This window comes from Poecilia reticulata, chromosome 21 (genome assembly GCF_904066995.2).
Source record: "Poecilia reticulata chromosome 21, P_reticulata-male-v2, whole genome shotgun sequence".
Lineage (NCBI taxonomy): Eukaryota > Metazoa > Chordata > Actinopteri > Cyprinodontiformes > Poeciliidae > Poecilia > Poecilia reticulata.
The window spans coordinates 19,441,999-19,454,750 of record NC_088850.1 but is presented as its reverse complement, the minus strand read 5'-3'; the positions used below and the strand labels follow the sequence as shown (position 1 = coordinate 19,454,750).

At 40.0% G+C, this 12,752-nt stretch overlaps 1 protein-coding gene across 9 annotated transcripts in view; it reads left to right on the top strand.

Moving 5' to 3' along the window:
- Positions 1–1,041: 1,041 nt before the first annotated feature.
- Positions 1,042–12,752, top strand: part of cep128 (centrosomal protein 128) — a 56,900-nt gene continuing 45,189 nt past the window's right edge. For 4 of the 9 annotated variants that reach the window (XM_017302312.2, XM_017302310.2, XM_017302314.2 and 1 more), the window contains exons 1-8: positions 1,044–1,819; positions 1,988–2,074; positions 5,430–5,556; positions 6,221–6,357; positions 6,621–6,712; positions 8,609–8,681; positions 9,114–9,239; positions 12,477–12,572. In XM_017302312.2, the coding sequence (XP_017157801.2) occupies positions 1,631–1,819; positions 1,988–2,074; positions 5,430–5,556; positions 6,221–6,357; positions 6,621–6,712; positions 8,609–8,681; positions 9,114–9,239; positions 12,477–12,572 (927 nt within the window). In that variant the 5' untranslated portion in view covers positions 1,044–1,630. Of the gene's footprint in view, positions 1,820–1,987; positions 2,075–5,429; positions 5,557–6,220; positions 6,358–6,620; positions 6,713–8,608; positions 8,682–9,113; positions 9,240–12,476; positions 12,573–12,752 lie in introns of all 9 variants that reach the window. The other 5 variants (XM_081602219.1, XM_017302311.2, XM_017302315.2 and 2 more) reach the window with 3 other exon arrangements.

Here is a 12,752-nt window from a genome sequence, read left to right as displayed (position 1 = left end):
ACCTCTGTGGTGGGTTTTAGGAGGTGGTCTCCGACTTAAGGAGAGGGTGGACTTACAAGAGGCAGAATTAGAATGTCCCCATCCAGGTTTCCCCTCCTTCTGTGTGGCGTTGTCGGTAAGAACGTGGGTATTTTTTTTGCCTGGTGTAGCCGCAGGTCCGGATTTATAAGGGCAAGGGACACTTGGGTAGAGCAGGTTTTGGTGCCCCAACAAAAACAAACAAAAACAAACAAACAGAAATACCTTTAATAATACGTTTTTTTATCCACATATTTATTAAAACTGTCACCATGTCATGGTATTCACATTTAGTAACTTTTTTTGGGGGGGAGGGGTGGAAGAATATTTTTATGAGTAGTTTTACTTCACTATACTTGTTACTTTTACTTGACGAATATTATTATGAACAATTGTTGCTCTTACTTGAGTAAATCTTCTTCAAAAAACTTCAGTGAAGACAGTACAAACATATTACAACCAAAAATCACATTAGAACCACAGAGCTCTTGGTTTTACACCAGCTTTGTTGTTGTAATGTTATTTTTTTTTATCTGCCGAGCCTGTTGGGCCAATTGGAGATAAATGAGATACAGTAAATATATATTGTCATTTGAAGTATTCTATTTAAACATAAATACATTACCTACTGTAAAGATTAAAATGATGTGAAGTTTGATATAGATAAAAATGACTTGAGAAAGTGTTTCTTCAGCTAAAATGTGTTATTTTGCATTTTTTATAGTATTGGTTTTTATTTTAGTCTTTACCAAACTTTGCATGTAACTTTATAACAGATCGAATTTAAATGATTCAATTATTCAATTCAGTTATTATAGGATTTCGTAATATAATATATAACAATCATATATTTATGTATATATTTAAATATTATTTAACATTTCTTTATTTGTATAATTCATTATTTATTTAATTATTTGTTATAGTTTTTCAGTAGTTGTAGGCGTTCTTTTCTTGTTTTCTTTCTAAAGAGCGGCAGCACCGGCGCAAATTCACCCTTTGGACAATGTAGTCCAGCTATGACACATTCTTACACAGTTCCAATGCCAAGAGCCTACACTTCCCAGGGTTCCTCGGGGATGCTGCGCTCCGTTGTTTTCCCAGCTCAGACGCGGCTAGTTCAAGTTGCCATAGCAGAATGAAGTAAGGAGACTCTTCTGTTACTTATCAGTGCTGAAACAAACTCGACCAGCGCCGTCTTTACAGTACATTTCTAGCGTTATTAATTTACCTCATTAGTTTTTATTTAGTCGTTTTGACGTTTTATCCGAGGGTTTAATTTGTAGGCGAACGTTTGGTTAGCTAGGTGGCTAACGTTCCCTGTAGTTTCCACTTGTTGCTAACCCTTCGGAGCATCCTTCACAACAATGAGCTGGACTGCGGTTTACGGGCTCAAGCGCAGTTTCAGCCGTCGTCACTTAGTCGGATAGCACTGTGTCTTAGCTTAAAAGTAAAATGACAAAGCGTCAGTGTAGTTTTCCGACGTCATGTTTATGTTCAGTAAAAAAAAAAAGAAGTTCTCAACTATCCCACCCTGCTGATTAACGTTAGAGCGAACAGTTAGCGTTTCTAGTTGTGGCCGCTGCTCGTCGCTTTGCGCTGTCCGCTGGATATGTCTCAAGCCATGGACACGTCCAGCGAGTCAGAGTCGTTCGGAAAAAAGGTGCGGGGACACAGGCCGCGGGGGCGTGAGACCCACCGCAGGTCCGGGCGGGACAGAGGACTTGTCAGCGGGGGCAGAGAAGACGTGCGAGCCGCGGAGATCTCTGACAAAATCGGCACCCTCGCCAACACCTTACAGGTATGGTTACAGACGATGCTCGGATTTTACACACTTGTTTGCGTAGATTTATTCTGCCCTAATAACTGTTATAACAGCCTGCGGAAAAAGTGATGTGAATATTGAATCTAATAATCAACATCTCTTAAATTTGCACTTTGGATAAACTTTGCTTTGCATATGTTTCAGGACACAAGTAGGAACCTGACGAAAGTTGACAAAATGTTGGGTCAATACAGGGATCACGCAGATGATCAAGCTGAAGCCATGACATTGGTGAGACATGCTTTTATTTATTATATACATCTTCAAAAGTCTTACTAAAGATGCTGACTTGGTTATCTTTTCCATGCTCCGTTGCCACTTTATTAGGCACACCTGTTTAGTTTTGTAACAGGATTATGTTCTTTCTATAAGGCTGGGCAATAGATATGTGGCTTAGAAATAAAATATTGATTTTTCTTCTTGCTTTCTTTTCTAAAAAAAGAAACTACCAATAACAGGAGATGTTTTCAAAAAGTGGCTTTTATGATGGAGAATTAGAGCCTAGCTGCAAAAATGTTTTGTTTAATTACAAGAATATAGTCATAATATTTAGCGGAACGGTTTTACCAGAAAAACATCTTAAAATTATGGAAAAAAAAAACAACCAAACTTTAAAACTACTACTTCATTCTCCTAATATTATGACTTTATTTTGGTAATATCAAGACAATTCTCATATTATTTTGACTTTATTGTCATGTGACTATTCTTGTATTACTAACACTATGTTCTTGTAACATTATGACTTTATTCTCATAAAAAAAAATCTTAGCCTGACCCTTATATTTTATTGTAGAGTTGACCTGTACCAGCTGTAAAGATGGCTGCTTGTAGTGCAATGATGAATATAATGAGTATTGTTGCTCACTAGCTCTGCAAAATATTTTATTTATACCATTAGGTAGATTTAGATACAGTGAGGTGAGTCAGCTTTCTTGCCAAACAGTGAATTTCACATAAACCTGCAATAAATATAAATATAAAAATGGTTCCCAAAATAAAATTCAACCACTTTTCAAGCGTTTTCAAGGTAAGTTTTCAAACTTGAGTTCCTCAAGGCTCTGAATGTTGTAGGGTTGTGTTGGCTCACGCGACTCTGCAATATCGCATGGACATCGGGGGCAGTTCCCCTGGATTGGCAGACTGGGGTGGTGGTCCCCCTGTTTAAAAAGGGGAACCGGAGGGTGTGCTCCAATTACAGGGGGGTCACACTCTTAAGCCTCCCTAAAATTATGAAAAAAAAAACAACCAAACTTTGAATAGACCTTAAGCCTCTTAAGGTCTATTCAGGGGTCCTGGAGAGGAGGGTCCGTCAGATAGTCGAACCTCGGATTCAGGAAGAGCAGTGTGGTTTTCGTCCTGGTCGTGGAACACTGGACCAGCTCTACACCCTCAGCAGGGTCCTGGAGGGTGCATGGGAGTTCACCCAACCAGTCTACATGTGTTTTGTGGACTTGGAGAAGGCGTTCAACCGTATTCCCAGGGGGGCTTTTGAGGAGGTTCTCCGGAAGTATGGGGTACCGGGCCCTTTGATACGGGCTGTCAGGTCCCTGTATGACCAGTGTCAGAGTCTGGTCCACATTGCCGGCAGTAAGTCGGGCTCGTTTCCGGTGAGAGTTGGACTCCGCCAAGGCTGCCCTTTGTCACCGATTCTGTTCATTACCTTCATGGACAGAATTTCTAGGCTCAGCCGAGGTGTTGAGGGGATCCGTTTTGGTGGCCTTAGCATCGCAACTCTGCTTTTTGCGGATGATGTGGTCCTGTTGGCTTCATCAGATCGTGATCTGCAGCTCTCACTGGAGAGGTTCGCGGCCGAGTGTAAAGCGGTCGGGATGAGGCTCAGTGCCTCCAAATCCAAGGCCATGGTCTTGAGCTGGAAAAGGGTAGAGTGCCTTCTCCGGGTCAGGGGGATCATCCTGCCTCAAGTGGAGGAGTTTAAGTATTTGGGGATCTTGTTCACGAATGAGGGAAGAAGGGAGTGGGAGATTGACAGGTGGATTGGGACAGCATCTGCCGTGAAGCGGGTGCTGTACCGGTACAGATGAACTAAAAAAAAGACTTTCAGTTTGTTATTATATTGTATCATATATCATTTATTATTGTTAGTAATTAGGTCTTTTTCTACATTCTACAGCAGGGACAAATCAGACTAATATACAACAAAATTTTATGTTCTGAATCTGAAATGTCTCTCTCACACACTATCCACCTGAATGTTCAATAACAAAATACAAATTTAACACAAAAAACCTCCCAATTTCATTGCAGTTTTTTAACGTACAAAGTATAAGAGCCTTTATTTGAGTAACATTGATCGATAACTCATTGCACCATTAGGAATAATAAATATTCATCATATTGAAACAATCCAAATAAATGTTAAGAGAAATGACTGCTTCATGCTCAGATTAAATGCTTAAACACAATATACAGAGAAAGATATTTTAAAGAAATCTCTAAAAATGTTCCAAGTTTATTTGCATTTAGCATATAGAAATAATTTGGTGATTCTAACTGACATAAAACAAGAAAAGTTTGGTCTGATTTTAACTTTAGACAGAAAGAAAATAACTTGACTGTGTTTCTTAGTTTGCTGTATGAAAATTTCTAGTTTCAGCTGTAAATGACTCTTCCCAAATTGAGGTTTTTAATCAAATGTTAGATTGCAATTTATCACAAAGCTCTGCAGTTTGACATTCAAGCACGTTCATGGACTCATTACAAAAATCAAGGACTTTCTAAACCTTGAAAACAGCTAATTGATTTTCAAGCCTTTTCAAGGATTTCAAGCACTCATAAAAACCCTTAAGAAAAAGATAAACAATGTTTAAAGTATGTGAAGTAGAGACATTAGGTTTTAGGAAAATATGAAGTTGGATAAAAATATTTTTGGAAAATTGTGATGATGATATGAAGTGAAATGAAGCCACGTTTCCCTGGTGATCACAATGTTTACATCACTGTCTCAGAGCTTTAGCTTCTGACTCAATTAAATTCTAGATCCATATAAGTTATTGCTGAGCAGATCCACTACAAAAGCATTAAGCAAGCTAATTTGTATGATTAAACTGTAAGTTTGAATTTTTTTGTTACCAAATCCGTGTTTTCTGGCAGAACTGTGTGAGTTAATTAGTACCTTATTATTTAATGACACTGAAATATATGACTGTCATAATGAAGGACTGGAATGTTTCTCAGAAAAAATTAAGGATTGCGAGACGTGTAAAAAAAAAAACTAACAAAAACGGATTATGAGTGTCGAAGATTTTTGAGAAATGTGAAGAAAAGAAACCCGCATCACTGTGAGAGCCAAATGGATCGTAGCCCACCACGACTCTCCCATGCAGTTATCTCCTTATTTATTCCACTCTCATCATTCATTTCAAACCTTCGCTCTTTTGTATCACGCTGTCCCGTTCTCATCTGCAGTTATTTCATTTAGGATGCATGTTCTGCCTGTTTTATTTAATCACTTTCTGTTTTTCGCCGCTTGCCTCGCCTCGCTAAAGTGATTGCTGTCTTTGTGATTTGTCAGTAATGCGTACTATCTTTTTTTTTCTTCGTTTTTTTCCCCCCTGTCTATCAGCTCAGGGAGAGCTTAGAGGATTCAATCAATCAGCTGCAGACACGGAGGCTGAGCAGGACCAACGGGGTCCGCAGTTCCTCCGTCTCTTCCCTCCACAACAGTGACCTTGAGGCCTTCTCAGGGTCAGGTATGGTAAACAACTGATGCTTTTCTTGTTTGTTTGCTCATTATGTCCTTTTTTCGTATATGAAATTAGGCCCTCGTTGATCGCCTAAAATGATTAATCATTAACAGAATTCCTTTATTGTCATTGTGCAAGAAAGCACAATGAAAGTTACAAAATAGCGGTGAAAATAAATAAATTATAATAAGTTTATTTTGATAAATATAAAAGAATATGGTAGAAACACACAGAAACAACCGGGATGTTAAGAAATTGATGACCAGAGTTTGATGAATAAGCGTTTGTTCATGGCAACAACAGCTCCTGAGTAGAAACTGGTTTTTAGTCTGTTTATTTTAACCCTTGATTAATCGATTAATGAAAATCAATTAATAGTGATTACTTGATTCTTGAAGCAATCGATTTACTGTGATTAATCGATTATTGAAATAATCAATTAATTGTGTTTAATTGATTATCACAATAATCAATTAATTGTGATTGCTTGAGTTCCGAAATTATCAATTGGGATCAATTGATTAGTGAAATGATCAATTGATTCTTGAAACAATCAATTAATCGTTTTACAGACTAATCAATTAATTGTGATTAATCAATCAATCATTTCCATTTGGTTGTCAAAATAATAACGGTTAGTGTCACCTTTACATTTTTACCATAATTTAAGGGACTGATGTGTTTCCAGAGGAGAAGCGCTTCCAGCCCACCTCCCCACTGAAGGATTACGGCAGCAGCCCCAAAGGCAGGAAGAGGTCTCAGTCTACTGGTGTTCGCTTCAGGGATTCCAACCGGCCTGCAGACGATGTAAGTAACAACAGCCCCAGCATCTGATTATTACAGCTTTGCAGTTCCGTAAACCTGCCACAAGAGGGCACACTGAGTCAGCAACATTAGCCATTGTGTTCTGCCGCTTTGAGACAGAATCTGTTTTTTTTTTCCTTCTTTTCAGATTACTAAAATGTGTGAAGAATTCAGATTGTGGTGTGTTTATGTCAGCCTTTGATGGTTTGAATTGAGTCTGGACGTGTGTGGGTGTGTGTGTGTGTGTGTGTGTGTTTTTCTCACAGATTCATTCGGTGCACCAGACCCTGCGGGACCTGTACTCCGACCAGCAGAGGCTGTCTGATGACCTGGATAGAGAAATCCTCCGGAGGAACAGGTACCTGCTGCTTTTAACGCCACTCTATTCAACACTGCAGTTAACTCATGGCTGATAGGTTTTTTCTTGAAATGCTCTTAATCAATTAACCCACCTTATTTTCCGCACTATAAGGCGCACCGGATTATAAGACGCACCTTCAATGAATGGCCTATTTTAAAACTTTTTTTATATATAAGGCACACCGCATTATAAGGCGCATAGAATATACGCTACAGTAGAGGCTGGAGTTATGTTATGCATCCACTAGATGGAGCTGAACTAATGTGAATGTCAAAACAGTCCGACTCTGGTCGGCGAGGAGAGCCTTCCTGGGCCAGGATGTGGCCAGACGATGGTCACCCTTCTCCGTTCGCGCACAGCATGTTCGTGGAGAATGTGGTGCTAAATGACCTGCAGATGGCCTGATTCCAGACGGTCGGTAGGTAGATGGGTCAGTCAAACTTTATTAGTAGATTACAAACCAGCGTTCTGACGACTATCCCAGCATGCACCGCGCGCTTCTTCTACGGGTGAAAATGAAGTCGGCGGCTACTTACCGTAGTTGCTAGACCTGTTGTGGCTCAATATTGGTCCATATATAAGGCGCACCGGATTATAAGGCGCACTGTCGGCTTTTGAGGAAATTGAAGGTTTTTAGGTGCGCCTTATAGTGCGGAAAATACAGTAATTTAGTAAATAGCGGAAGAGGAAAAATTTCAGATTTGGAAAGCTTGTAGAACATGGAGAAATGTTTTCGTGGCCTGAAGCCTGTAATGGACGCTCTGTTCACTAACTGCTGCTGCATATTAACTAGACTGAGGCAGATCTGCCTCTGTTACAGTGAAACACTGAATGAATGCTCTGTTCCCTTCAAAGGGAGAGCTGGAGGGTTTGAGTCTGGCTTTCGTAATCCTAATCTACAAGATTCCAGACCAATCTGGAAAATCCTGGAGTTTAGGTGAATTTTCCAGGCCTGGAGGAGTTTGGAAAAAATACATTCAAGAATGGAAAAAGTCTTGCATTTCCAGACTTTGTTCCCTATCCTTTTATTAAAGTATCCTTCCTCCCTTCTTTGCTTCTTCCCTTCTGTCCTTCCTTCCTTTCTTTCTTTTTTATCTCTGCAGCGTTTTCCTTGCAGACGGAGCTTCTTACTTCCTTCTGTCCTTTACTTTTTTGAAATATCAGATTTTCAAAGTACAGCTTGGACTCAGTATTTTCAAAGTTACAATTTTAAGTGTCATGCATCCACACTCTGTACATTTATCTTATATTTATACAGTGGGATGGAGTCTAACTTTAGTTCCCACCTTGATGCAAGTTTTTTAGTGACCAAGTTTGTGTAGAATCATGGCAACAAATCATAACGATACCGAATGAAGTGTCATGGAAACAGTGGGTTCGTCATAACTGATGCCTCTATATCTGAGGCATCAGTTATGACACCTTATATATCTGTTTTAAGTCTTGTCTGTTTTTTTTGTAGCTAAAGTGTTCTCGTGTAAACCCGTATTTATCATGTTCACTATTATTAAGGTTTTACTTTAATCTTCCACTAAATCTTTGATCCCAACGTCTTTAAACCACCTTGATAAAAACAACAAAAAGTCGATGGAAATCAGAAGAGACGCGGCAGAGTCGGGCGACCGCAGATCATTCCCCCAGCATAGATTAGAGTTTGACATTTTGAAGTTATTAAAAAAAAAAAAACCTCTTTCCTCCCTCCCGCTGCTGACCAGAGCAAATTGATCCCCCGTCATATTTCAACATCCGAAGCTGAATAATTATTTTCTCGTCGCTTCAGATTATGCCTTCACATCGAGATCGATCGTGTAGCAAAAGAAAGAATTTTTTCAGAGGAGTTTCTGTCACTTCAATTTGTCCGTTTTCTCTTTTTGTTTTTTTTCTGTTTCACAGGTCGGACATCGACACCAGGCGGGCGATGGAGAACCTGTCGGAACACATGACGGTTTCCCAGAGGCAGGACTCGGTGAGTCGCAGGTGGAAGACAGTATTAAACTGATGCATTCAAATTATTCAATGCTGATGATTTCTGTCGAAGTCGAAAAATCTGACGGTGTGAACAAATAGTTCACTCTAATTTCCAAGCACATCGTCGACGTCGTCATCATCAGCGCTCTGGCAAACACGCCAAATGACAGCCAGTATGTGTAATATTTGTTATCTGGTTCTGTCTGCGGACGTGACGAGATAAAGGTATTAGCTGTCCTTTACAGGACGACGTGCTGCTTCCTGATTAACATGGGGGGTGTCGGGGGGTGTATTACTTCCAACCAGGCACAGTAAAGTTTTTTTTTCTTTTTCACTCCCACACATTCAATTCCCGTCGTCTCATTAATTGAGTCGTCGCGGTGCCGGCAACGTTCTCGTGACCCGAGGCGTCTTCGCTCTTCTCCTGCAGGTGTCATCCCACGTGGAGAGACGTCTGCAGGAGCTGGAGAGAGAGATGAATGCCGAGAGAGAGAGAGATAGGAGGGCGGAGTGGCGGGCGGAGTGGCGGGCGGCTGGGGACGACGACCAGCAGGAGGTGACCCTCCCCCCTCCCCCTTCTTATCTCATCTGTTTCCATTCCTCCATCACACTTTAGAAAGAAAAACAAAGCATCACAGCCTGTTAGATTTCAAAAGGCGTGGGTAAAGGCTCAACTTCCTGCAGGGCGGTGACCCTATAGCCGCTCAACATATTAGATCACATGTCAAACTCAAGGCCCGGGGCCCAAATATGGCCCGCCGTAGCTTTTTATGTGGCCCTCTAGACTCCAAATTACATCATTAAGTACCTCTAGTTTTTCACAAATCCGTAAAATTCACACAAAATTAAAAGATCTCCACATTTTTTTCTCAAAATTGGTCAAGAACATTGGGTTTAAGTGACTACTGCCTCAGCATTACTTGATGTCAAGTTGTAGTCTGTGATTGACGCGATTAAAAAGAAAAGTCACATTTAACGTCATAATGTCACAAATATCACACATTTTCCATCATCTTGAGAAATGCTTGAGAAATCCTTGAATCTCCCATGGTAACCATTAGCAGTACAAAACGCCCTGGTGGACCTAGCTCCTCCTCTGAGCTGCACTTTCCAAGCTTCAGAGCTTCCATCTCCCCCGCAACTCCCTCTACTCAGCTCCTTCAGACTAGCTAGTAGGAATTAGCAAGTACCTGGTGGAACTGCAACAGTTTAAAAAGGTGTATTATGAAATCTCTATAAACAAAAGTTCCTGGGACGGAAAACGGGCAAAACTGCCACAAAAAGAGTCCATTTGAATAACTCAACCAGCATTTCTCTGGCCTGTAACTTCTAACAGGACTCATAAAGGAGTGAAATAAAGAAATTACTCCAAAATATTTGGGGTTGCCATAAGGATTGTCTTGTATATGTGCAACTTTCCAGATTCCCTTCTACTAACAATTCCGCCCTAAGTATTTTGGTGGCATGAATGCCACCAAAATACTTTGACGTTTATTGTTGTGACACGACAAAAAACTTGGGAAGCCACTAGTGAATCTTCTTGGTAACGACTTGCCAGACTTCCTGCTTACGTCAACATCCAGCTAAATCAGTTCAGTTCACCAAATATTTAAACTCAGTCGAGACGGTTGAAGGTTCAAGCGCTGAGAGACGGAGATTATCCTTCACTGGCTCCGTCTGGTGGACGGACTTTGATGCTAATTTCCCCCTCACAAGTCTCTGGTGAGTCACTCCCTTCCTCACAGGGAGAAATACTGCTGATAAAAGAATGTCAGCAGCACTTCACTTTGCATAATAAAGGACTTGCAGAAGCAGAGTGATTTTTTTTTTTTACCCATTGCTAGTATTTATACAGTTTAATGAGGCTCAATTTTCCAAGAAGGTGCCAGCCATCGGAGCCGCCGTCTCTGGGAAGGAAAGTAGCGGTATAATTGCGTTTCTAAATGACAGCTGAATTATTTTTGTGATCTCTCCTGAGAAATTCTTCCTCACTCTGAAAACTAAGTCGCAGAAGATTTCCTCCACCACATTAACAAAGCGGTGCAATTAGAAACGAGAACCAGTGAATTGGTTAATTCAGTACTTTTTAATGCTGTTACTTTTTTAATATTGTCAGGATGCCTTTTCCTTCCACAGCTGTTCTTCACAACCCAACCCAACTATCCTATAGCATTTGAAGCAAATTTAACTTTGTACTTTAACTAGACCCCTGCCAAGCTTTATATTGCAGCCATTTATAAAATATATACATATAGTTTTCTTTTTTTAAATTATTGTTTCAGTCATTTTCATTTTTTTTCCTTTTATAAATTATTTTTATGTTTTTAGAGAAAGTTATTTTTATATTTCACTTATTTTTTTATTTTTCCGTTTTTAGCCGTTAAAACATTTATTTTTCTTTTTATTTATTTTTATTATATTATTTCAACCATTCTTTTCTTTTTTCTTAATTTGAGTTTTTCTTTTCTTTTGTTTAATATTTCAACCATTTAATAAAGAGGCCTTTGCTTTTTCAATTAGAATCAGGTTTGGATCGCTTTTTTCCATCTTTAAGTGAAACCGAAGGTTTTCTTCATGTTGAAGAAAACCTTCAATATGAAACTTTGAAATTATTTTCACGGTCTGAAAATTTCAAGTGCAACAAAAATGCCAAGCTAGAAGAAGTTCATAATGACACTTTTTAACTGTACTTACAACAAGTAGTGTCCAAAATTCAGTCTCTAGGTTAATATAAAAACACTTGCTGATGCATTGCATGTTGCCATGGTTACAACATTAACTTTAATTTAGCACATGTATTGTTGATGTTATCACACGCAAAATAATAAAGTAAAGTGGCTCTATTCAACAGTTTCCCACTTCAGGGCATAGAAAGGCCGCTGAGAGCAAAATGGATCTTAACTAACGCGTGTTAAATCAATTCTAATTATCATTATATCATGGAGTCGACTCATAAGGGTCTTCATAATCTGACTCCCTCTTTTCCTCCCTACCCTTGACTAAAATTAGGAACACAAGTGTGACATTTTGCAGCACTTTTGAACAAAGAGAGGGAGAGAGCGCTGCAATTGGGTTGACTTTAAACTGATTGGCACTATCCACTTAGCCACAGAAATGATTCACGCCGCAAACGCTCATGCTCATGTTTGCTAATTTTTTAAATTATCCCAAGCACTTTTTGTCTTTGACTTTGTCTCCTTCTTCCCGCGTTCTCCCAGTTGAACCACAGAGGGGCACTGTGTAGTCATACGCTGTCCCACAAAACCTCCTTGTGAGCAAGAAAGAGTTTTCTCCTGATTCATTTGCATCCCTCCACAGAACGTTTCCCTAATGGGACACCAGCGGTGACCCGGGGTGGCGGGACATAGTGCATTTGTCCTCCCCCCCAAAAAAAAGAAAAATCCAGGGTAAATAAACAATGAAAGGAAATGAAGAGGAAAATAATCTCTTATATACTGTACTAAAGGAGCAGGAGAAGAAGGAGAGCAGAGTGTGCGTTTCTTTCCCACCGACGGGCCCGCTGTGATGTGAATCAAACAGATGATGAGTCACTCCGGTGGTTGTTATTGCGAGCAGGCGGTAATTCATCACCACGGCCCGCTACGGGTGCTTTGGATTGAGTGGGATCTAAGCTCTTGTTACACATCTGCCATAATGTCTCTACACTGTTCCAAGAAAATTAAAGTCAGGAGGTTTGTTGGGGGGGGTTGAGAGGAAGAGAATCAACAGTGTAGAAACAGCACTTCCTGTGTTGCATTCTTACAAATTTGATTGTTTTTCTTTGTTTTTGTAGAATTTAGGGAGGTGCCAAGTTCGACCTGAAGAGAGAGAAGAGAGAGAAGATGGCTTGACGGCGAGACTTCTACGAGCAGAGAGGGAAAAGTCCAAGGTAAAAATCTGAGTTTTCACCACAAGATGTTGCAGAAGTATTCAAAATACTCCCTAAACATTTCCACAACTAGTCTTGTCCCAGCCGGAGGATTTGGTGGATCTTATTCTTTAGATTGTATGTGAAGCAGAACACAAAATAGCTAATGGGCCCGCCTTACGATAAATTTTGCTGGACGTT